Consider the following 25,750-nt stretch of genomic DNA (forward strand, 5'->3'; position numbering starts at 1 on the left):
GGAACATAGAGCTCATTGAGGTTATCAAAAAGGGACCAGTGGTCAATTGGGTCAATGATTTGAATTGTTTGACAGACCTACAGAAACAAAAAAAGTTCAAAAATCCCAAGTAAATTTGAGAAGTTTGCCACAGAATCTGTTAGAAAGAACTGTCATAACTAATTGAAGTTAACAAAAACCCTTGGTGATCAAAAGTTCAAGTTCAAGCTGTAGAGTTAATTTGGATTTACATTTCTTTGTTCTAAGTTTCTCATGAAGCATGATCTGATTACAAGGGTGAGCGGCTGCATCAGGGCAATATGTGCATATTTGTCTAACAAAGGTGAAATTATTTTTAAGGTCCAAGTTACTGATACCAACCGAAGGCTTCAAGATGCTGGGAGAGAGGTGAGAAAATGGTGCTTCCTATGTGCTTAATGGATACTTGCAGGAAACACCGTAGGTGCGCAATTTAACTGTAGTATGTTTGGAAATATCCAAGGTGATTGCTGAGACGGAAGAAATCATCCACTGTAGACTTCAGCAGAGGAATATTACAACAGTGGTTGAGAAGCTGCAGTTGTGTCTTCCGGGTGAGTTACAAATCATATGCAGCACTTGGCAAAATTAGAAGGATGTGCATTTCAGTACGGTTAGTTTAAAATTACCTCCATGTATTGTCGTTTATTTATTTTTAAAAAGGAATTATTGTCATTGTGGTCCTCGGCGGAACATTTCAGCTGAGATGTAGCTCACTTAGCTCTGCTCCTGTTTGATATCCAGGCTATTGGTGAAATATTATGGATGAAGCTAATGATCATGGCTTAATGCATATATAATGTTGTCATGCTGTTGCAATGTCATTTGACCTCTATTTACACAGGCATTCCCTTGACCTCTTGACCCAAGTCTCCTGTTTTTAATTGCTGTGTTTTAATGGGACTGCTTTATTGCATGTTTTAATGATGGATGTTTGTTTTCATGTTTTCAGGATTTTTCACATTTGCGTGCTTCTTTTATATTTTGTAAGCTGCTTAGAGGTTTATTTTTGGCATTAAGCGGTATATAAATAAAAATAGCTGAAATCTGAAGCTATTTTAAATTGTTTATTAGGAGACTTTAATGCCTCCTCTCGCAATAGTTTTGAGGCCATGAACAAAGTAATATATATATATATATAACTCATGAATTAAAATACAATGCCATCATACAAATGCAACTGAAAATGGGTGGGATATTGGAAATAAGCACCAGCAGAGGCTTTAGAGCAAGCTAAAATAAATACCATCTCCCTTGTCCTGAATCACTGTTTGTGGATATTTTAGCTGCCGAACCCTTGCACATTGCCGTTCTGAATATGCCAGTGTTGTCCCACGTGGTTTGCTGCTTATTAAGAGCTGTTCTGGTAGAAGGCAATGACCTTCTTTTGTCGTGTGTGTGCCCTGTAACTTGCAAGGATTACAGTAGGTGGTACTGTTGGCATACAGTGTGCCGCTCCCAGTAGCTTGTGGTGGATCCTAGGGTACTTCCAATGGCTTAACTTAAAAAAGAAGGTTAAGCTTGTGTTGATGTTGGCTTGAACTTACTGTTTGATTTTACTTTTCTGATTGTTCATGGACTCCCCCTTCCCCTTCACCATTCATTCCATTGCCTTACATCCCTCCCCCCCCCCGTATTATTTCATCCTCTCATTGTAAAACATCCATGAGACAAGTGTGCATTTGCATATAGAACTGGAGGACATATATGGAATTTGGAACCTTTGCACTTTTTTGTAGTAGGATTTATGTATTTTAATATCTTCGTTTTACACAGTACTGGAGATGTACAGCAAACTAAAAGAGCAGATGAATGTGAAGAGGTGAGTACAATTCTTTTAAGCCGAAGTATTGCTTTTTTTTATTATTAATGAATGGGTTCATCCACTTGTCTTCTGCAATTACCGATGGGATGGTAAAGACTACTCTGGTCAAGACATATAATGAATCGTGGTCTGCTCTTTGTACTCTTTTCATGTCTTTGTTTCATGCCTGTCATTACAAATGAACAGATGTTATGAGAAAAATTAACCTTTTTGAAGGGTTTAATGAGAAAAGAAGCCCTGCCTTGTGCAATACGAAACGAAAACGTTTTAAGTTCTGATTGTCACGGTATTTATCACTTTATTTGCTTTAGTGTTTTAGAATAGTCCACAAATAACTGATACAGCGCAGGAACAGAAAAGAAGCTTTCCTTGCTCATAATTTGCTTTTGGCTGCAGTCCTTTGAACATTTTACACAGGTGTAAATCCTATTGAATGCAATGGGAGTGGTTTCTGAATAAGAATGCTTAGGGTTGCACTTTTTCTTTGAAAGCACATTCCAAAGCAGTATTATAACTGTAAAAAAGAAAGAAAAAGTTGTGAATCCTTTCTACTACTTATACATTATAAGTGTCTGTTGTTACCCTGTTTAGTATTAATGTAATTGCTATAATTATAACTCCTGTGGAGCTGTGCAATAAAGCACATTGTTACATCTGTCAATTTGGGGTATATATATGTGTGTGTGTGTGTGTGTGTTTGTGTATTTGTGTATTTGCATGAAGAATCTGAATGAATTCTGGTGTGAGGAAGTTATGGGTATGAAGGCAACTTATCAAAATGCTAATTTGGCAGCTTCATAATATTTAGTCCCTGCAAGTCTCTCTCTCTCTTGTCTCTTTTTGTCTCTGACACTCTTACAATTATGACTATTTATTTAAAACTTTTAAACCCCTCTCTTCAGCAAAATAAGGGAGGGCATAGCAGGTTACAGATTCTAAGCCTGAAGGCAAGGACTATGACATGGCACAAAGGGAAAGGGGTTTGACATGGAGAGTAAAAAAAGAAAATGCTGGTGCTATTTTTTAGTTAGAGTTCCTGTAATGACTAGCTCCTAGAAAAATTTCAGTGAGAGGAGGAGCAAAAAAATTCTGGTCTTTCTGAAGAGTTGATGGAGAGGTCCTGCAAGCCCAACTCTCTCCCTGTCCCGCAGCCTGATTGGATAGCGACTGTAGATGACAGCAGGGGGAGGAGCCTGATCATCATTGCATACGATGGTCACTTCTGCTGATCATGCATTTTTCTTCTATGCCACTTATTAAAAGTTAAGCAATGAAGAGCCAGGGAAAGCATCTCAGCTTGTTAGGCTGCATCTATGCATTATGCATAACCGCAATTCAGCACTCTAGCCAGGAGATTGCACTTCATTATTTGCACAACTGCAAACGTTTCACAGATGAAACTACGTACAGTCCTGAGCATGAGTGGGTGGAGCTAGGGGTGGAGTTGGGTGATGTGGTCGGCTGGAAAATGGTGGAGCAAACACAAGTTAAACTCAAAACGTGCCAAAAGAGGAGTGAAGTCTGCAAGCAGACAGCTAGCTCCAGATTGCCAAAGTAGCGAGGCAAGCTGCATGCATCACATGGCGATACATGAAATACACATATATTCACTGCATTGCATTTACATCTTTTTGGAGAATTTACTGAAGCAAAGCAAAGGGATCAGCCCAATCTTTGCCAGTCTGGTGCCATCAAGGTGTTTTGAACTGCAACTCCCATCAGCCCCATTCAGCAGAGCTGATAGGAGTTGTAGTCAAAACATCTGGAGGGTGCCAGGTTGGCAAAGCCTAAAGGTAAAGGTACCCCTGCCCGTATGGGCCAGTCGTGTCCGACTCTAGGGTTGTGCGCTCATCTCACTCTAGAGGCCGGGAGCCAGCGCTGTCCGCAGACACTTCCTGGTCACGTGGCCAGCGTGACGAAGCTGCTCTGGCGAGCCAGCACCAGAGCAGCACACGGAAACGCCGTTTACCTTCCCGCTATAAAGTGGTACCTATTTATCTACTTGCACTTAAGGGTGCTTTCGAACTGCTAGGTGGGCAGGAGCTGGGACCGAATGACGGGAGCTCACCCCGCCGTGGGGATTCGAAGCGCCGACCCTGCGATCGGCAAGCCCTAGGCGCTGAGGTTTTACCCACAGCGCCACCCACGTCCCTGGCAAAGCCTGCACTAGCCTAAATAAGCCATTTATGGCCAGGATTCTTAGCAGATATTATAGCTAAGGATGAACAGCAGCTAGAGGGCATATGGTGTAGAACTCTCCACAAAGGTGGCCAAACATGTACTAGGGCAGCTTCTCATCTCCCTCTGCCTCCCCATTTGCTCCCCATTTGAGACCCTAATCTTATTTGCACGAAACTGCTCAGACTGTTACAGTTTTGTTAGGATTACATTCAGATGGTAAACAACAACTCCCCCCTTCTTTTCTCCAGATATTATTCTGCTTTAAAGACTATGGAACAGCTAGAAAACATCTACTTTCCTAGAGTTAATCAGTATCGGTTTTGTCAGATAATGATTGAAAACCTTCCAAAACTTCGTGAGGAAATTAAAGAGATTTCCATGTCAGATCTGAAGGACTTCCTAGAGAGTATTCGGAAGCATTCGGATAAAATTGGTGAAACAGCGATGAAACAGGTATGTTTGCTGAAATCTAAGCATATTCAAGCTTGACTAAACCAATCGTAATTTAGCCTCAATTCATCTGCTTACAAGGCCTTACATGACAAGAGGTGCTACACAAACACCTTCCTTCCCTCTGCCCACCCATGGGTGCCCGACTTGTGCAAACTTTCCCTCACATTTTCAGAATGTAGGAATTGCATGAATCCAACCTGTGTCAGTCTACTCCACTGGGAAATATTTCGGTCTTGCGTGAGTTTGTGGGATCCACCTGAAGAGATAAGCCACACCCCTCCTTCCGCTTCCTTGGCCATTACTTGTCTTTGCTTTCGTAGGACCATAAATGAATTGCATGCGATCTTTTTGTGTGTACGTTCAGTGGCATGCTTTGCTATTACAGGCACAGCAGCAGAAAACCTTTAATACTGGTCTCCAGAAGCAAAACAATTTCCGTTATGGGAAGAGTGCATATATAAATAATGATGGCATTCCAGAGCCAAGGAATAAAATTGTTTCAAAACAAAACCTTGAAGAGGAAGAGGAAGAACATGAAGATGAGGTATTTTGATCTCAAATAATTTCCTTTCATTTTACTTGTTCTTATTGTTCAGCCTTTAGGAAACAATCCTGAAATAGGTGGCAGTGAATCTTGGAGTCCCTCAGGGGGCTTGTGGTAACCCATTAGACCATCTAGCTTTCTTTTCATTTTGAACAGCAATTTTCCACATGAAAAAGCCCTCAGTTTTAAAAAAGCAATTTGCCACATCAAATGGGGTACGGGGAGAAAGCTACTGGTTGAGGAAAGTCGTTTTTGGATTATCATTTTTTATAATACTCACTTGTACAAAGTACTGGCACATCTTTTTTGTGGCCCCGGCAGCCATTTTGTGCTGACAGCCATGACACTTTTATCAATATATGAGAGTCCCAGCACTACATTATTATTTTTTACTAAATAAAGCACAGATTATAACCATTATTTTTATCCCATGAGGAAAGAGTGGAGAAATAAGTGCTCACTGAATATTTTGATTTGACTTAAATATTTGTAGAAGGGAATCATACTTTTATCAGGCCTTTATCTGTCAAGGGCACCTGTACAACTACCAAAATGGCTGGATAACTGATCATGGCAGAGTCTGCCTCCTATCTAAATGCTGGCATCCTATTTGGCTTACTGTTATTAGTTTCTAATGCCCATTTGATTTATGAATGTCATGCTGTAGCTGAATGTGTTTTGGTTTGGATCCCTTCCTACAGGTTTTGACAGCTCACGATCTGGTAGATTTTTCTCCTGTTTATCGATGCTTGCATATTTACTCAGTTCTGGTACGTATATCATTTTTTTGTGTGGGGATTTTTTATTTTTACATTCCTCTTATCCTTTTGTTTGTTTTCTCTCTGTGTCTCAAAACTACATGAGTTTTCGTAAGACCATTGCAGCTACCTTAACAGAAATCCACCTGTGTTCTAAAAATAATGTGAGTGTGCTGTTTCTGCCAGACTCTGTTGACATCCTTTAGTTTATATCCATTAATATCTGTAACTGGATATTTATAAGATTGTGTCCAAATATGCACCTTCCATCCAGGGTAGGAATTCATGAGAGATTTCCAGTTTTTGTTATTGGGTGATCAGGAGAGAGAGAACCTGTTTCTTGGTAGCAACAGAGCAACCATAATTACTATCCCAACAGAGCATCCTTCGTATCAAATTAATTATGGTTCTTGTGTTGTTTTAGATAAGAATATGCTCACTATGTAAGGCAGGCATAGGCAAACTCGGCCCTCCAGATGTTTTGGGACTACAACTCCCATCATCCCTAGCTAACAGGACCAGTGGTATGGGATGATGGGATTTGTAGTCCCAAAAACATCTGGAGGGCCGGGTTTGCCTATTCCTGATGTAGGGTAAAGAGCACATTCCAGCAAATGAGTTAAATATACCTAAATTCAGATGTAATTTCAGTGGTAGAATTAAGTATAAGCTTAAGTCGCTCCCATTGAAAGGTACGGGACTGAAAAAGTGTGTGTTCTGTTGGATAGTTGCAAGATCTTGCTCATGTAACTAATTTGACAAATATGACTCATATGGGGGGGGGGACACACCACTAACAACTCAAGTGGCAAAATGGAAACTTTAGAGCTTTCCGAAGATAAAATTGTAACTAGTAGCTTTGATACAGTAAAAATACTGTACTACTGTTGCTGATTAGGCATCACAAGGCTTTTCACTGGTTGGAAACTAGCTTTTGTGTGCTTTGTTTCTTGAATAGTCATGGTGATGGGGAGCAGTGGTCAGGACTGGGACCATGGCAGGGGAAGGGATTTAACCCTTTCCCCCCTGCTGTGGAACTGATCTGGACCACCCACCCCCACAGCTGCTATTTACTTTGTGCGTTTAGGAAGAATGCTACTTGAAAACCGTAAATGCTCCCGCTAGGTAAATACTGTGCTGTACTTGCAATTATGCTACAGTAGTTGTTTCAGAATTACATGTTGCTCTTGGCTGAAGATAAAAACTCACATGGCATGGTAAGTACTTACATACGTAGGTGTCCGTTCGCTGAATCTATTTTTAGAGTAATAGAAAGTACTGTATAGTTCTCTTGATCTGATAATGTAAACCACCAGCTTAGTTTACAGATCTTGTATTTTTAAATAATCTTTCAGCTTTGCATTTTGAGAAAGCCATCTGAGTGTAGTGGGTATTTCCATGTCTGCAATTTCTTATTACGCTACCCAATATATCTTTCTGCTTTGAATTTACTAATTAATGGAAACTTAAATAAGTAAGTTAAGCTAACCGCAAGAGTAGTAAAGCTGAACTTGAGCAGTTTAAGAGGGGTTTTTGGTTTTGTTTTTTAAATTCTGCTTACATGCAAATTACATTAATTTCAGTATATACAGATGAGTCAATTTTTGTTGTGGTTTTTAAGTAGACAGATGGTTCTTTCTGAATGAATCATCATGATAAAAAAGATCTACATAGATTTACCCCCCTACATTATGAAGAGCTCTGAGAGTCAGGTGACCATTTCCCCCCCTTTTCATAGAAAATAAAAACCAATGAAGTATAGAGGGTGGCCATTAAATATGTGCCACAAATAGATGTTTATTTTAAATATTAAATGAAGTATTAGCAATGTTAATCAAGGAGAGTGAAAAGCACACCAGAAAAAGGTTTGTTCTCATTTTACTCAAACTGATATTCCACACAACATAACTATACTACTGAACATACTGAAACTATTAAGGAAGATAATGCCCTTAACAGAACAAAAAAATTTTTTTTCTTCCAGTAGCACCTTAAAGACCAGCTAAGTTAGTTCTTGGTATGAGCTTTCGGGTGCATGCACACTTCTTCAGATACTTCTGAAGAAGTGTGCATGCACACGAAAGCTCATACCAAGAACTAACTTAGTTGGTCTTTAAGGTGCTACTGGAAGAAAAAAAATTTTTGTTTTGACTATGGCAGACCAACACGGCTACCTATCTGTAACTGCCCTTAACAGCAATGCCTACTCTATTTACGGTAGCCCCAATCTGTGTGACATCTTTAAATCTGGGCACACTATGATGTTTCCAAACCTGAATATAACTATCTAATTAAAATTTAGCATGATGTAAGGGAGAAATAGCTGGTTTCTTTTTTCTTTCCTTTCTGTCTATCCTCCTCCCACCCACCCCCACCCCCGGTCCCACACTTTCAAAACTGCACTTATGCATGATCTGGATAGATTTCTTGAGTGCTGAATTTCTAAAGTACTTTGGTGCTAGATGCAGATGGATGAGAACACAACTCTGCTCAATTTATATACCAAAGGGTACCCATTTCCTTTTTCATAGCAAAATATAATCAACTCTAACCATGTTGCAGAATAGTAGTAAATCATATATGGAAACTTTAAACTTCAAACATCATAAATGGGTTTCTTTAATGCTGTAAGAGCTAGCCTTGATTTCTTATTACCTGTAGAAAAACAGTCAGTACTTTTGGCTGACCTTTCAACATAGTAACACCACCACCCCCATTTTACATTTTCAACTAAATTTAAGATTCTTGGCAAAGCATCCTTCAATATAGTTGATACCCTTCCAAGCCCAAGACATCAGGAATAATTGTCAGCTTTTCATGTTGTTTTAAATTTCATCAATTGGTGGTGGAAACCTAACAGTGAACAAATCCTTGAGAGGCAAGATATTTCTCCCATGGCTATTGAAATGACACAAATCTGCGTTGTAAGTTTTCTCATAATGATGCAAATTGGGAAAGAAAATGTTCTTTTTGTTCTAAGTAAGGAGTTGTTGAATGTCAACTTGCTGTTCAATAGTATTGTCAAAATGAGTTTGTTGAACTAAATGTGAAATTAGGTGTCAGGAATAGGTTCTATCTAGTAGGTTGGATCCTGAACTCCATCACCCCTAGTGGACCACTTTGACACTCCTGTCAGTCACCTGATGTTACAAATGAATGTCTCAAATGAAGTGCTTTTGGGTGTGTTTAGAGTATTGCCATTCCAGAAACGTAACATACATTTTTGTCTGTGTACTTTCACAAGATTTTATTTTATTTTTTAAAAAAAGATGTATGTATATATTTATTTTCCCTTTTAGGGCGATGCAGAGACATTTGAAAATTACTATAGAAAACAAAGAAGGAAACAAGCAAGACTAGTGTTGCAGCCACAGTCAAACATGGTACTTAATTTTCCTTTTAATGGAGAATGGTCTGTTTTAAAATATTTAACATATGAGATAACTTAAACTGTTTATATTTATATATATTGCATTATTTTCTTAAAGCATGAAACAGTGGAAGGTTACAGAAGATACTTCAGTCAGATTGTAGGGTGAGTTCCAAAACATGGATGTATGTTGCTCTCCTCCTTTATAGGCCTTTCTTTGTGGTAGCTTTTGACTCTTCAGCTTGTTCAGTGTTGATTTGCAGCAATGCTAACTGCATTTTTGCCTAACCTGTTGACTGCTGCCTGCTTCAGATGTTGCCAGATGCCTGGGAGGCAGTGGGGGGGGAGAGCAAATAACTCATGCTCAACCTCCATCCCAAAATAGCTTAAGCTTGCTTGAAAGCAAATCTTGTGCTTACTCTCGGAATGGGGTTTCCAGTGCACCTCCGCCCCCTTCTCTTTTCCCTGGCCCCACAGAGAATTGTCACTCTCATCAGTGTATGTGTACCGTAAACTCATTGACTGTCTGTTCGGACAGGAGAAATTGGTTCTGTCCCACAACCTTGCTCCCACTGCTGGGGTCACAAATTAGCTTTATGACTGCTATTGCAACTCAGTTACTAGTTTCAAGGCAAATGACAAAGGGTGGCTTTCACCCTCAAGCTGGTTTGTGTAATCCTGTTAAACACCCTCTAGCTGCAAACCCCATAAAAATTGATAACACTGGTTTAAACCTGAGAGAGAGAGAGCAAGAAACAAACAAGAAGCGGGTTGTTGTTCGGTTATTTATCATTTTAACAGCGATTATTCCTCTTAACTATTTTCTATGTGTTCAGTTTTTTTGTAGTAGAAGATCACATTTTACACGTAACCCACGGATTGATAACGAGAGCTTACACTGATGAACTTTGGAACATGGCGCTTTCAAAGATTATTGCGGTCCTTAGAACTCATTCGGTAAGTGAGAAGGGGTTGCGAAGATGCCCTTTAGGTTTATTTACTTAAAGAACTTCTGAGTGTGTTTAAAGGAAGGATAATGTCAAAGTAAGGGGGTGGGGAATCCAGGTCCATTATTGGTAGGGTGTTGTGGGTTTTTTTGTAATTAAAAATTGCTCAGATTGGGGGGAGAACCTGCCAAGCTTTTGTTTGTCCCACCAGTCTCAGGCTGTGAGCCACAGCTCTGGGCTATCTGCATAATCCTTTGCTGATTTACAACTCCCTGGGTCTTCCAAACTGTGGCCTTAGTCCGGCAGTTTAGAATATGCAGAGTTAATCTGCTGTTATTATTGCAATCCGTCCTAATTAGTTTCAACTGACCTCTTCATTAGATCAGATTGAATTAGTTTAGTGCTGAAAGCAGCACCAGGAAATAGTTCCTAATTATCATTCCAAAACCCCTGTTTCCAAAATAAACTTCACCAGCAGAACCCTTAGAGCTGCCCTCTTTTTTTTTTTTTTTTGGTACTTCTGTTGCAACATAGACACAATGCCTTGGATCTCTTTCCAGCTACTTGAAACTGGAACAGTGTTGTTAATTTAATATCTGTTTTATTTGGTTGAGGGATAATTAATCACTATAGAATGTGTGTCATTTAATGCAACGTTATTTTTGCTCAATTTGCCCAGCTGAATACCTGCATGAGAAAGAGTGGAATAGCTTCAGTTGCTTAGGAGCATTCAAATTGGGGAAACTGCCCTATAATATGAGTCAAGCCATTGGTCCATCTAGTTCAGTATTGTTTACACTGACTGGCAGCAGCTGTCCAGGGTTTCAGATTTGGGTCTCTCTCAGCCTTGCCTGGCGATGCCAGAGATTGAATCTGGGACATTCTGCATGCAAAGCAGATTCTCTAACCGTTGCTGACAGAATAGGACTGTGGCAACCTGTGTGGTGTCCGTTGTGATTAAAAAATAATATTCACACCACCTCACAAAAATAGTAGTAATAGAATTCATTTATTACCCACTCTTCATTCAAAGATCCCAGGGCACAAAACAATAATTTAAAACACAACATTGTTATTTTAAAAACAAATCCATCAATATAAGGACATTCCAATAATAATAATAATAATAATAATAATAATAATAATAATAATAATTTATTTATTATTTCCCCAGCCACTCTGAACGGCTCCCAACAGAATATTAAAAGCACAATAAACGTCAAACATTAAAAACTTCCCTAAACATAGCTGCCTTCAGTTGCCTTCTGAAAGTCAGGTGGTTGTTTATTTCCTCGATATCTGATGGGAGGGCGTTCTAGAGGGTGGGTGCCACTACCAAGAAGGTCCTTTGCCTGGTTCATTCATGCCATTTTGTTGCATGACTATTTTGTAGATGGATCATTTTGAATAGTTAGAATTATAGACTCATAGAATTGTAGGGTTGAAAAGGACCGCAAGGGTCATCTACTCCAAGCCTTCCATTGGTTAAAATTCGATTTTTGAAACACAGTATGTGGTTTTTACCTTTCAGTCCTATTGCACTGATCCTGATCTTGTTTTGGAGCTGAAGAATCTGATTGTTGTGTTTGCTGACACCTTGCAGGTTGGTGGTAAAATACTTTGTTGTAAGCATTTCATTGGGTGTCCATTTGCAGCCCTTCTGTTGGCCGACTCAATTCAATTCAATGTCTAAAGAGTAGGCCAAGGAAATGTATTATTTAAGGACATATATATATACCAAGGATGCCTTTATGTATTGATTGCAGGCATCAACTCTTAAAATTTTGCAGTATCATATTCTCACTTATACTCACTTGCAGTGATAGCATCCTTTAAAATACTGTTTTTAAACACTGTTTTCCTAGGGCTACGGGTTTCCTGTGAACAGGCTCTTTGATCTTTTATTTGAAATAAGGGACCAGTACAATGAAACGCTGCTTAAAAAATGGGCTGTATTGTTCAGGTTAGTATCACAGAATATGAAGATCCTGTTTCAAAGTAATGTTAACCAGTTTTGGTTGTTCTTTCGTTGGTATATAGTTGCATATATCCAGCCAGGGGATTTCACTTAAAGATAAAAATTCTAGCTCTTTATAATTATTGTCAAAGTTACAATTGAAAGTGTGTGTGAAATGTGTGAAAGATGGAGCAGGACTACAGTGTCCTACATAGTCTTTGTTTATCTCCATGGCTAACAGAAGCTGTCTAAATTACACAAAATAAACAAATACCTGAAGTCCCACGGGTTTCTATTTCCTACCCTTGGACACTCTGCCTAACAGGCAATCACTTTTAAATAGTGCTGCCTCTGCTTCTATGTATTCCTTCCCACCAGCGGTTCACAGCTGCTCCTGTCCTCAGACTTTGAACGCTAGCAATTAGATGGTTCGGGAGCAGTATGTGACACCAGAGCTCAGCACATGCTTAGCTCTCAACGTTGAAAGCTGTAGAAGTGCTTCACTTTGGCTAGATTGTGCCCATATACGTTTGCCGTGTGTTTTAGTATTTATGTTTCTAATATGCTCATTTGATTGCACAGGGATATTTTTGAAGCAGATAATTGCAGCCCAATTCCCGTCTCCAATGAAGAAGAGTACAAAATTGTCATTAGCAAATTTCCCTTTCAAGATCCGGAACTTGATAAGGTAAGAAAACACACACTGTGCAAAAGCACCTGGGGAGGCATTTTGATGATCCTCCAAACCAAGTGTACTCTCTCTTTCCTCTTTTCCATGTACTCATAGGAGGCTTCTTCCAGTTAGTGGCAAACCATTGTAATTTTGTCTGAACGCGGCAAACTGGTTTGCTCAAATCCTAGTTTGCCTGCAAACTAGGATCAATTTTCAATATGTGTCTGGTATATATGCGCAATTTTGTTTTTGAAGTGTATGTATTTCCATCCTGGGACTTGGAGGTGAAGTATAGATACTTAAAATAAATAATAAGTAAATATTATTGTCTCAGTGCAGATGTAACAATTAATTAGGGATGAAGGCGAGGACAATGGGATTGTGTGCCTGGCTGGGCCCTTCCTCTCAGCTCATCTTCTTTTGTGTGTAGATTTCCTCTTACTACCCAATCCTCTTTTTCAGTCCTTAGGTGTTCTGGGCATTAATCCACTGAGACAGCAGTACACACTTGTAGAATCTTGTAAATGGAGAGATAACCTAATGAATTAGTGAGTTTTTTGTTTTGTTTTAAAAAAGCAAAACTTAACATACTTATAGCCTCCCTCGCCTTTTAAAATTCAATTTATACAGCTTGGAATGTATGGCCGTATTTGTGGTCCCAACTTGGAGAGATCTGAATACTGTAGCATATTTTTATATGGTGAATTGTGTTGTCAGTCTCTTGTGGCCTTGCCCATCAGATGTTAGGAATGGCATGCCTCTCCCTATGCAGAGGGGGGGAACTTTTATGACTATAGAGATATCACAGCCAAATACAGCTTAGCACAGGCACCCCCAACCTTCGGCCCTCCAGATGTTTTGGACTACAATTCCCATCACCCCTGACCACTGGTTAGCTAGGGATCATGGGAGTTGTAGGCCTGGCTTAGCATATGATATTAAGGTCCTTTTCTCCAACCTGCTTAGCCTTAGTCACTTTGAAATGCAGCGTAACATGGCACATATGTGTTTTGTTTCTGCAGCAGGGTTTTCCAAAGAAACTTCCAATGTCTCAGTCAGTGCCTCAGATTTATATCCAGGTCAAAGAATTCATTTATGCAAGCCTTAAATTTTCAGAGTCACTTCATCGCAGGTAAGCATTTACAAAAGCTGTGTGTGTGTGTGTGTGTGTGTGTGTGTAAAAGACATGTAGGACCTATATATATACAAGACGAAAGGGTTGGAACTCAGAACACAAGGTGTGCTATCTAAAGGTCCCAGGTTCAATTGTATCCCAGGTAGGTAAAGGTAAGGCTCCTCTCCGGAACCCCTAAATGAAATCAAATATAAAAAACTACATTTAGAGCAGCACAATTATCGAAAGAACAAAGGATTGTCATAATTATGTTGTTTTGAATGTATATTTTACTTCCTTCTGTAATGTTTTCTTCTGGATTGTTTGGTGTTTTAATGTAGGTTGCAAGCCGCTTTGATATTTCGTTCCATAACTATTTAAAGTGGTATAAAATTTAAATGAAAAATAAAAATAAGTATAGAACATATCTGCTGCTGTTGCTGCCAATCCCGCTAGTAGTGGTTGACGGCAGGGAGGCGGCTGCAGAAGCCAGACTTGATGACCTGGGTCTGTGCCACGAAACAGCCAGGATGGACTATGATATGGAAATATGGCTAGCACCAGGCATGTTTTTCTAAATCCTCATGGGATTTTCTGGAATTTGCTCTGTGGGCCATCTCATTGCCATCCCAACGTGGACTATAGGCAAAGTTTTTATGGGCCTGGGAATAGAGCCCTCCACTGTTAGTGAAGTGATAGACATATTGAAACTTTAATGTTGGCTGGTCCCAAGGGAAACAGACCGGTAGGTCAATGTGAACCGGGAAGCAAAATCCTTTCCACATCAGTAGCAAAGTGAGTTTTGTGAAACCCATAGCATTGTATTCAACCATGTCAGTTCCAAAGTGACTAAGAAATGCCACAATGTACTCTCTTCTCTTATGGTAACCCTGAGTAATATACCATACCATGTTGGTTAAAAGCTGACCTACTTGGGGCACATAATGAGTCAGCCTCCATCTGGAAAAGCAGGGGTCTGAAGGGCAGAAGATCTTCCAAGGCTATTCATGGAGACAGATACAATTTGGGAAAGTTGGGGCAGTTGAGTAGCTTCTGTATGTCTCCTTGTTAGGGACCACCTTTATTCTCTCTCCCCACTCCCCCATCCTTCAGCATTACATTTTACTTTAGGAACCATTCAAAATAGTAAGACATTCAGGTTCTAATAGATGGGAGAAATTCATTACAAAAATTCATTACAAAAAAAGGCTTCCATTTAAGCCAGTCTGAAAAATATTGCTTGGTTCTAACTGGATAAAATGTGCAGTTCCCTTTTGCATTCAGAAATCTGGAAGCTATTTCCAGTTTGTCATCAAGCTTTGTGCCCTGTTGACAACTGTAAATTGCTTTCCCTTCACACATACTGAACTAATAAATAAGACTTCTGGGTCCTCATCTCTAACCAGGAACCTTTAAAATATGCAGATGATTACTCTTTCCCAATTATGCTATAAACATAGTTCAAGTTTTTCATAAATGCATATCTTAAAAGTTTGTTAAACTGTTAACAAAGCAGTTGCTTGACTGATGGCCTGTCCTCTATTGGAGCTGAACAGATTTCTACTTAGTTATCCGGGAAAGGAGAAAAAAGGCTGCACAATTTAAATTTAAAGTTTTATCAGTGGTTTAATCATTTGTTTTCAAAGCATCTTAAATTTTTGCATTTCAGTTCAACAGAGATAGATGATATGCTTAGAAAATCGACAAATTTGCTGCTGACTCGAACTTTAAGCAGTTGTTTACAGAACCTCATAAAAAAGCCTCACATAGGTTTGACGGAGGTAAGTTTTGAAATGCATGCTTCAGTGTTCCGGGTGCTCTTGTGCATTGTTCTGATTCTTCAGACTTTCCTGAAGAGCCATGCATGTCCTCCAAAGCTTTTCAACTAGAAGCTCCTGAAAGAAAGATGCCCACCAGTATAACTATTCTTTGCTTGCACTCTGCAGTTACAAAGGGGAGTTTGGGGCACATTCAATCTAGAGCCCTCTCTTGGGTTCACCCAGGATAATGGTTGCACTTAATAAGCACAGAAAGTTATCACCACCCTGCATGAACTGTGATGAATGATATAGGATGCATTGTCCTCTCCAAGAAATGGGAATTCTGTAGTTGGCACAATGTAGTGGCACCCGCCCTGTGGAATACCCTCTCACCAGATGTCAAAGAGAAGAACAACCACCAGACTTTTAGAAGACATCTGAAGGCAGCCCTGTTTAGGGAAGCTTTTAATGTTTAATAGACCACTGTATTTTAATATTTTGTTGGAAGCCACCCAGAATGGCTGGGGAAACCCAGCCAGATGGGCAGGGTATAAATAATAAATTATTATTATTATTATTAGTAGTAGTAGAGAATGTATTAGATAATCCTTAGTAGATAATAGTAGGTTCTCTGAAGGTGGAAAATTTGCTTCTTGTAGCAATCAATTTACAACCTTGTAGCTTTTGCTAATAAGCATTCTGAATAATCTCCTTTAAATTAGTTGTGCCTCTTCTGCTATAGTCAAATCAAGTTCAGTTGTGTATCGCAAATGTATTTTATCAGAATTTGTTCCTTTTCTGTGTTTTTTGTTGTTGTTAAAGCTGGTGCAAATTATCATAAACACAACACATTTGGAACAAGCATGTAAATACCTTGAGGACTTTATAACCAACATTACAAATATTTCACAAGAAACTCTCCATACTGCAAGACTCTATGGTCTATCGACGTTTAAGGTATGCAAAGAGTTACCATCTTTTGGTTAACATTTTTAAATACACAGGTCCCAACCAGGGAAGACAATTATTCTTTTCTGGGTATAGCTTGGTTTAGTTATCTGTTTTGGGAGGCAGGTTATGAATGTAACAGCCAGGAATGTGTAACTCCACCAAAAATATTATGCAACACTACTGTGGCTTTAGTTCATTATTATTGTGGGGCAGATGTCATTGTTTTTCGATGGTTGTCTTAATTTAAATTGGGATAATCTCATTAAAGTTAATCCATGATGAACTGTGTGCCATATAGGTCTTGATGGGGTCATATTGGGAAGGAGGCAAAACTGGAACATGTTTGTGCCCAATATTGTCAAAGCTACACCTACATATTTCTCAAACTTGATCATACATGTTGATAGTTATCTCAGACTGTTTTTAATTAGCAAAAGCATGCCATTGTTTCCCAAGGAAACACATGTGAAAGAATGTTTTAATCAGGTTGCCTGGCTAGAATTATTGCACTGGCATCGCATGCCTTCCATACATCATTGTGGTCCCTGATCACCCTCTGATTTGCCCTCTGCTCTGGAAGTTTGAAATCCACAAACAAACTTCTACCATTAGGACTTGGAATAAGAAGCAGTTCCTCATTCTCATTCTCATTCTATGCTAAGGTTACCAGATTTCTTTTCAATGAATCCGGGGACACTTTTCAACTTCGGTAGGAATAATAGGATTTTGTCAGGGGACTGATTTGTAAATCCAGGGACTGTCCCCGGGAAACGGGGACATCTGGTAACCTTATTGTATGCACAATGATTAGCATCGAGTTTTACTCAGAGCAAATCTACCATATTGACCCAAATATAAGCTGCACCCGAATATAAGCCACCCCTTTAAATTTGGAGGGGGGAAAATATAAGCTGCTCCCTTCCTCACTGATCCTGGCTGAATACTGGGGGGGGGGGGAGAGTCGTGCTGCGTTGCCGGCGGCCTTTCCACTTCCTCACTCTCTCCCTTCCTGGCCTTGGGGGAGAGGATGGGGGCCTACGCATAGGGTGAGTGCCGCTTTGCCCTGGTCCTGGCGCTGTTTGCCCTGCGCTCTTGGCTGCATACCGTAAGTTCGCGAATATAAGCTGCACTTTAACTTTTCACGGTTGGAATTTGGGGGAAAAGTGAGGCTTATATTCAGGCCAATGTGGTATTGAAACGAATGTGCCTAACTTAGTCATGTTCATTAATTTCAGTGGGTATACTCTGTGTATAACTTAGTTCAGCTGGTCTTCAGCTGGTGGGTCGGGACCCACTGTAAGTCTTGGCCTAATCCACTGTGGGAAACAGCAGGAGCACTACCACCATGCAAATACATGGGGACAGATTAAGAAACTGGCATCCAAATGCATATTGGCGTTAAAAGAGTTTCTTGGATCTGGAAAGGTTGAAGATTCTTCACTTAGTTGAATACCACCTCATGTCTCTAAGTCAGTACAGGCGAGTTTCTATATAACTTATACCCTAGTACCCTGGCAGATTTCTGGTTGAATCTCTCTCTCTCTCTCTCTCTCTCTCTCTCTCTCTCTCTCTCTCTCTCGTGTGTGTGTGAGAGAGAGCGCTCTTTCCCCTTCCTTGTCTGCAAGACAGTGAACACTATCCATTTGCCAGAGAATGAGGCAAAGATACTTTGTACAGGTTATTCATATTTTACACCTGAGGAAAGACAATGCAATTTGGAGCCAAAATAAAATGGCGGGAATAGCTGACTGATGAATATTTTAGAGATTGCAAACCAGGACTTATTAAAGCTGCAGGCAGCTCTGCTGTGTGCTGCAAAAGACTCTCAATGTTTGACAGATATTACTCCCAAATAAGAATATACAAGGTGGCTTGTGCTAATGTAAAGGAATGTTCAACACCCCCCCTGCAACCATTGAATAGCTATTCTAACCCCCAGTCCCAGCCCCATTTCACATACTGTTTTTCAAATTCTTCAGCTACAAATTTAGTTTGGTAGGTAGAGTGAGGAGCTGTTGTTTTGAGAAACCTGGTTCAAACACCCTTTGAGTTTATGGGATGTTTTATGGATTATTCAATCCTAGATATGGTATTTCCCAGAGGCAAAAAATATTTGTTGAGTATGTTAAATAAATAAAATATGTGGAGTAGTACTGTAAAGCGTAGGGATGCGGGTGGCACTGTGGGTAAAACCTCAGCGCCTAGGACTTGCCGATCGCATGGTCAGTGGTTCGAATCCCCGTGGCAGGGTGCGCTCCCATCGTTCGGTCCCAGCGCCTGCCAACCTAGCAGTTCGAAAGCACCTCCGGTGCAAGTAGATAAATAGGGACCGCTTACCAGCGGGAAGGTAAACGGCGTTCCGTGTGCTGTGCTGGCTCGCCAGATGCAGCTTGTCACGCTGGCCACGTGACCCAGAAGTGTCTGCCTATAGAGTGAGATGAGCGCACAAGACTGGCACGAACGGGCAGGGGTACCTTTACCTTTACCTTTAATGTAAAGCGTAGCATAGGTTCAAAGTTGATTCATTTAGTCCTATAAATTTGTTGCATTTTGTAAAATAAGTAAAAAAAAGGCATTGGTTGGTTCCATGACAGCTATATCTTCCATTTCAAATAATTGCCTTATTGTGTATACACCCAAATGCGACAGGATTTCACAGACCAACAAACTAAACAGGATTATTGCTACTGAGGCTAGTTCTGTCTTCGGTACTTTTAATTTTGTAACTAAATCTTAAAATAAACCTATCAAATTCCAATGTTAATCTCTGTTGTCAAGGTTAACGGAGGACATAAGAAGGATAAAGGCATGCTCAAAGGAATTAATACCATGCTCCTGAATTTTCAGCCTTGGGAACACTTAATTTGAGGAGTTGCACTGTTATGAATTTTATAACCAGGGCAAATGGCAAAGATGACGTTTTCCATGGGTGCATTATCTTCCTACAGGATTTGCTGCATTGTAGCTTTGATCCCATGGGTTGGTTTTGTTGAAATATGGAACCACATTTTATGAACTTCCAAACCGAATCTTATTTTCATATATATATAACAGAATCATAGAACTTCAGGGTTGGAAGGAACTTCAAGGACCATCTAGTCCAACCCCCCTGCAACTAGATCATCATACATGGCAGACAGCCATCCAGCCTTTGCTTAGCAGGGCACTGGAGAAATCCTCAGAATCCTACTGATTGCTGTATCTGCTTAATACAAATATTTATTATAACTGTTTCTTACTGGGAATCTGCCACGCATAAAAATAGTGGCTGTCTCTGCAGCTATGTGTCTCATCCACCCCCAAATAGAAAAGGATACACATGGCAAACTTCCTTTGGGCCATCAGGGAATCCAGCAGCACAGGACTCAACATTACTAGACCTGGGCCCGGAATTAGAGTGGTGGCAGGTGCAGGGCAGAATTGGTAAAATTGTGCCTGCCGAAAGGAAGCAGGCACTGCCTTCTTCTCTTCAGACGATGCAAGGAGCTGTCAGGTGAGACTGCTTTCAAGAAGCTAATGGACTCTTATTTTCTATGATCGTTGAGAAAAGTTTTTTTCATGGATGGAGGGGTTACTCCTTTGCGGCTGAAAAGATCTCAGAGCTAGTCTTCCCTCCCATGGATCCTGGTTTTTAGGGTTTGATGCAGAGAGAAGGTAGACGAAAGAGAAGAGAGTCTTTGGCTCTCCCTTCCCATCCTCCTGACAGTCATCAGTTTTCAGTCTTTTGCTCAGACAAATTCATTATGGTTTCCCATGTGCCATGTTTACATTGACATTAGGACTAGGAAGCCCAACAGGTCATAGGAACAGGGCACATGTTACTGCAGCACTGGTGGGCGGTAAGGAAATTTTACCATCAAGGAAGATTCATTAGTGGGTGTTAGGTATAAAAAGGTTGACTACCACGGTCTAGAAGTTGGTTGAGTGGAACTCTGGAACGCAAAGACAGTTTTAGTGAAAGTTTTAATGGATATTCCATGTGAAACCAGTTGTAGCAACAGCTGTTTTTGTTCCTGTGTCAGATAAAAATGTTTGTCCCCTCGTTATTATGTTCTGTGAGAGTTCACAGTTTGCTGCCTATGTGTATGCTGCATCTTATGTATACTCAAGAAAGGAATGTACTAGCCTGTCATCTGTGCTTTGGCTTAACCTTTTCTTTCTTTCTATTTTCACTCTGGGATTAAGTAAAAGTATTAATGAAAGGCTTCTATATCAAGCTATATGCACATTATCTAATCGTCTGTGGGACCATGCTGTGACTGTCATTTGCAGTATCTAAGCTCCTGGAACAAAACAAAACAAAACAAAACAAAACAAAAATCCAAAATTAATTGCAAACAAAGCCCAGCCAGGTTATAAAGGCATACCTCTTTGTAGATTCTTCCCCCCACCTCCTGCTCTCTATATTACTAAAAACGTATTATTTTTACCCCAGAGAATCACACCAATGCATACGCTTCACTTGTGATGGAAAATCCTTTTTTTATTAATCCTTGTGTACCTTCTTATCAAAAGCTGAACACATCTCATCAGCCTAGCTATCCTGCTGTTTGGCATGCTCTGCTCTTGTTAACTGCATCTCCTGGAGGCAAATTGTATCAGTCTTAATATTTTTTTTAAAAAACTTGGATTTCTCTTTTGCCATTCTGTTGTTGTTTTTTAAATGATACACCTTATGCAAAATAGTGTACTGTGACTTCTTACAGCAGAAGGTTCATAGATTTCAAATTTATTGGTTTCCAGTGTCTTTTTAAAAAAAAATTATTAGTGACGTGTCTAGATGCTCTACATAAATAACTATAGCAATCCAGATTTAGTCTAAAATGCATCCTTACCAATAAGAGTATATAGTTGTGTATTACTTGCAGTTTATCATTCCAAAACATTAAAAATGTGAAACAATTACCGTCCTCTCACAAAGTTTGTCAGTTTAATCAAATTAAACATAAGCAGAGCCCTGCTGGATTAGGCCGCCCTAATACAGAATCCTATTCCCGCAGTAGCTATCTAGATGCCCAGGGAAAATCGGATTGCAAAAGCACTTTCCTCACAAACCATGTGTTTGTTTGGGCCCTGGGTGTGAAAGCCAAGGTGGATGTGCAGAGTCCTGGCTGAGAGCAAGTAGGCTGAGAGGGGAAGTGTGTCAGAAGAAAACCCCGAAACCACTCTCTATATTAGTAATATGTATTAATGTATCATTTATATATGAAACGAAGGCACGTTTCTGTAACGTTTGTTGTTCCTTGAGTTGCCTGTTTTATTTTTTCTCTTCACAGCAGAGGGATAGCATGTCTCTATGCTGTGAACAGAAAAATAAAACAGTGGTTTAGACATGGACTCCTTATATAGATAGATCTGAATTACAATAACAACGATTGACTCCCTCACTTCTTGACCCTCATTTGCTGCATTTGAAGAATCTCTAGGATACTAAAACTTCAGCATACTTCTGTTGTTCCCCACTCCCCAGGATGCAAGACATGCTGCTGAAGGAGAAATTTATACCAAACTTAACCAAAAGATTGATGAATTCATCCAGCTTGCTGACTATGATTGGACAATGAGTGAGCCAGATGGGAGAGCCAGTGGCTATTTAATGGATCTTATTAATTTCTTGAGGAGCACCTTTCAGGTTTTCACTCACTTGCCTGTAAGTATACAAATTGCATGTCATTGCAGGTTTTATTTGTAATACAGTCTAAGGGTGCGAATGACACACGTGGTGGAAGAAACAACAGTCCTGGGACCTGTATCAAACTTGCTTCGATCACAGATAGACCCAGTTCAGAAATGGGCTGAACTCTTGAAAAAAGAGTTCAGCATTGCAGGATTGGGTTTTGCTTAGTCTCAGGATTTTGCATTCCCCACCCAAGCCCTTCTCTGGTCTGGCCGCTGGAGAGTACCAGAAGTTTCCGCTTTCTATTTGCAATTAATCATAATTAAGCACACTGTCTGTTTACAGGGAAAGTGCAAACCCTAGGCTTGTTGTGGTTTGTTTCCATCTTAGCAGGGCCACTGTGATATTCTAAGCAGAAGTTGGTCTACTCCCTCCTTTCCCTTGCTAGAATTAACCATCCTGTAGTGTTTCACCTGCATTGGAGCTAACCAAAATTTGCTTTATCCGGAATTCGCAAATGAGATTCCAGTCCTGCCTTCTTCTTTTTTGCTTCTCCTCCTCTTTTTTTAAAGAGCCCTGGCTAATGTTAATCATGGTGCCAGTGCCAACATTATTCTCTGCCACAGTTAACAATGAAACTGCAAATTTGCTATATTTCATTTGAATCCACAACAGTGGTGAAATAAAGCTTGGTTCTTGTTTTCTTCTTTTAAAGAAATTCATTTTTAAATGCACCGTAAACCAAGGCTTATTCACATATAATTGCTAGAAGATAAGAGAACCAATAATAATTCCTTACAGCATTGGGGGAAAACACTGCATGTTATGAAAATTCTCATTCCAGAAGTTCATAAACATTGACTGCTTTTCTATAAATCTGTCGATTTGAGGTTTATAATAACTTGCTGTGAGATGAGTTGTTTTGTTTATAAAAATATTATTCTGCTGCTCCCTCATATAAAGTATCAAGGTGGTGTCCAACGGTATATACAAATGAAATAAACTATATGATAGCATAAAACCAGCACAATCTCCCATATTGTGAATGGTTTTGCAGGTGAACTAGCTACTGCACAATTAAGTTCTTTTAAAAATGGACGTTTGCACACAATAACGTTTTCTACATTTTGTTCTTCCATTGCCTACCTTGCCACAACAGGAAAGTGTTTAGTGTTTACAGAGCTTTTGGGAAACATGGTGTAAAATGACTGTAACACCGCAACACAGCTTTTACATAGAAGATTGTAAACTTTTTCTCTGAATCTTTTATTTTGTTTTGTTTTTTAAATTGTATCCAAACTAAGATATTTTTTTTAAAGTTTAAAACTATGTTGAAAACCACTTTGAGTTTCTTCCCCCTAAATTATAAGAAGTATATGAACTGTTGTTATCAAGTCAAATATTCCTTTGCTTCAAGTATGTGGTCATCGTCTATTTTATGTTCTAGTTGTTATTTTGGCTGCTTATTAATTGGCTGGTTATATTTATGAAAATAAATATAAGTTAACCTGCTCAAGTTCTACTTAAATTTTATTTCATTGAAAGCAATGGACTCTGTATATTACAGGAGTGCTTCAAGAATAAAAATTATGTCTGGTCTCTGCGATCCATCCCATCCTGTACAACTTGTTTTCTTGTTTTGTGTGAGAGTGTTTTACACTATATCTAGACGGTACTGAATCAAAGAAGTTAAGTTGGAAAACCTCTGAGATTCATTCGAAATCTATAATTCTGTGCTATGCTCTGGCACAGTGCACACATGTTAGATTTCCTCAATGGCTTGTGTTTGGCTGCATTGGCAAGTGACAGAGACTAGACTTGATACATTTAACCAATGTGATTCACCATGGCCATGTTTGTACTAAGAGTTTCCCACAAGCTGGCTTTCTCCAGATGTTTACTGACACATATTCAACCATGGCTAGCCTGCAGATGTTGTGCAATGGAAGAGAAGTCAGTATGTCAAATATCAGGTTGTAGCTGAATGTACTTTAGTAGGGATTGAGAGCAACAAGGGTAGTTGAGAAGGAGGAGATGGATGCTGGACAGTTCCTTCTGAGAATTATTTGGCAGGCCTTGCCTGGATCTTCACTTGCAGCAAGATTATAGACAGTCACTTTACATCACATTACTGATGAATCTTTCCTGTGTTAAGAAAGCTAGCTCATGAGGATTCACAGTCCTGTTCCAGGCCTTTGCCTGCTGTGCTGATTTTCAATTTGCAGGGAGTTTCCAGATGTATTCTGGACTGGCATACCATGCTGAAGGTATGAAGGAGGGTTGCCTTCTTGAAAAGATGGGGGTAGCGAGACTTGGTTCCAAGAGAAGCAGGATTTCAATTCATGGAAAGGCTTGGCTGACTAGATCAATGAGAAGCCTTAGGTGAAGGTCTTGACATTTGGTTGGTAAGTAAAGGAAATTTTACTTACAACATCATTCGTATACTGCCCAATGAACAATGTCTTCTGGTGGCTACCGATGGAAGTTTGAATCCATGAAAACAGGGAGAGCTCTAAAAATCATACAGTGAGAAATCAACTGCATTAGGAAACCAAATAAATAAATAAATGGAAACCTATACATTAGGAAAACATACATTAGTGCTCCAGAGCACAAAAAGAAAGATCTTAAAATGCCTGTAAAAACAAAAATGCCTTCATCTGGCACTGAAAAGACTTAGGTGCTGGGCGAGTTTTACACCTGAAGCAGCTGTGTGTGTACAGAGGGGTGAGGGCAAATCTATCTCTCTTGAAAAGTTTTTGTTTGGGAGTTGATGGGGGTGGGGTGAAATTTCCTTAGAAAAAAACTTTTCCTCCCCGCCAAAAAGCAAGCAAACAAAAACACCCTCCTGCAGAGATGCTGATAGAAGCCAAGTTTGTAGACAGCATCCACACCATGCTCTGCACTTCCCAGGTAGTTGCAGGTAGGGGGAAAGCTTCTATTATTGCTGAGAGATGGAGTGGCCATATGATGTTGCTCTAGCTGAATCAGATAATTGGTCCATCTAGTCCACCTGTGACTGTCCAGGGTCTGCAAGTACCCATTGGCTCCTAATCTGGAAAGTGGGATTCGTAGGTTGTTTTCAAGAAGGTTATCAGAGAGAGAAAGGTGGCTTTGTTTTAGTGCAGGAGTGGCCAAACTTTATTGGTCCAATAGGATCCAATTGGTAGCTTCTCGGTGTGTCTGATTTATGCTAAAAGCAGCCTGGGTTTGCACTTAATGCCAATTTTCAACAGCTGTGAATGTAAGCTGCTCTTGTGAAGGAACAATTTGGGAGTATTTTCTAAGATTCCCAATTGTTCCTTTACTGTCCTGCACCTGACATCATATGCCGTCACATGAGTGACAGGTAGGCTTGGCATGGGGGAAATGGACTTGCAGGCCAAATTGAGAGGCCTGGCAGGCCTAATTTAGCCCATGGTGTGGACGTTCCCCACTTATTCAGTAGGGAAATGTATCTTAAACTATTAAATACTATGTCCATTGACACTTGAAGCAAGTGTGTTTCTAGGATCAGATTGTAAGTTCCTAGGTCACAAGGCTGTAGGGGAAATCTCCACATATATATGTCACTTCTGTAGG

At 39.8% G+C, this 25,750-nt stretch overlaps 1 protein-coding gene across 14 annotated transcripts in view; it reads left to right on the forward strand.

Moving 5' to 3' along the window:
• The window catches only part of EXOC6 (exocyst complex component 6), a gene marked incomplete at its 3' end in the record, with an annotated part of 93,582 nt that overhangs the window by 23,951 nt on the left and 43,881 nt on the right, over nt 1–25,750 (forward strand). For 11 of the 14 annotated variants that reach the window (XM_081913250.1, XM_081913256.1, XM_081913258.1 and 8 more), the window contains exons 3-18: nt 340–387; nt 482–572; nt 1,795–1,840; nt 4,273–4,477; nt 4,863–5,021; nt 5,723–5,791; nt 9,079–9,162; nt 9,268–9,314; nt 9,986–10,106; nt 11,628–11,699; nt 11,962–12,059; nt 12,636–12,741; nt 13,749–13,858; nt 15,510–15,621; nt 16,423–16,557; nt 22,022–22,201. In XM_081913250.1, coding sequence (XP_081769376.1) covers nt 340–387; nt 482–572; nt 1,795–1,840; nt 4,273–4,477; nt 4,863–5,021; nt 5,723–5,791; nt 9,079–9,162; nt 9,268–9,314; nt 9,986–10,106; nt 11,628–11,699; nt 11,962–12,059; nt 12,636–12,741; nt 13,749–13,858; nt 15,510–15,621; nt 16,423–16,557; nt 22,022–22,201 — 1,683 coding nt within the window. The remainder of the gene's footprint in view (nt 1–339; nt 388–481; nt 573–1,794; nt 1,841–4,272; nt 4,478–4,862; nt 5,022–5,722; nt 5,792–9,078; nt 9,163–9,267; nt 9,315–9,985; nt 10,107–11,627; nt 11,700–11,961; nt 12,060–12,635; nt 12,742–13,748; nt 13,859–15,509; nt 15,622–16,422; nt 16,558–22,021; nt 22,202–25,750) is intronic. The other 3 variants (XM_081913257.1, XM_081913253.1, XM_081913262.1) reach the window with 1 other exon arrangement.

The sequence above is a fragment of the Podarcis melisellensis genome (genome assembly GCF_964234715.1).
Source record: "Podarcis melisellensis genome assembly, chromosome: 5".
NCBI classification, from domain to species: domain Eukaryota; kingdom Metazoa; phylum Chordata; class Lepidosauria; order Squamata; family Lacertidae; genus Podarcis; species Podarcis melisellensis.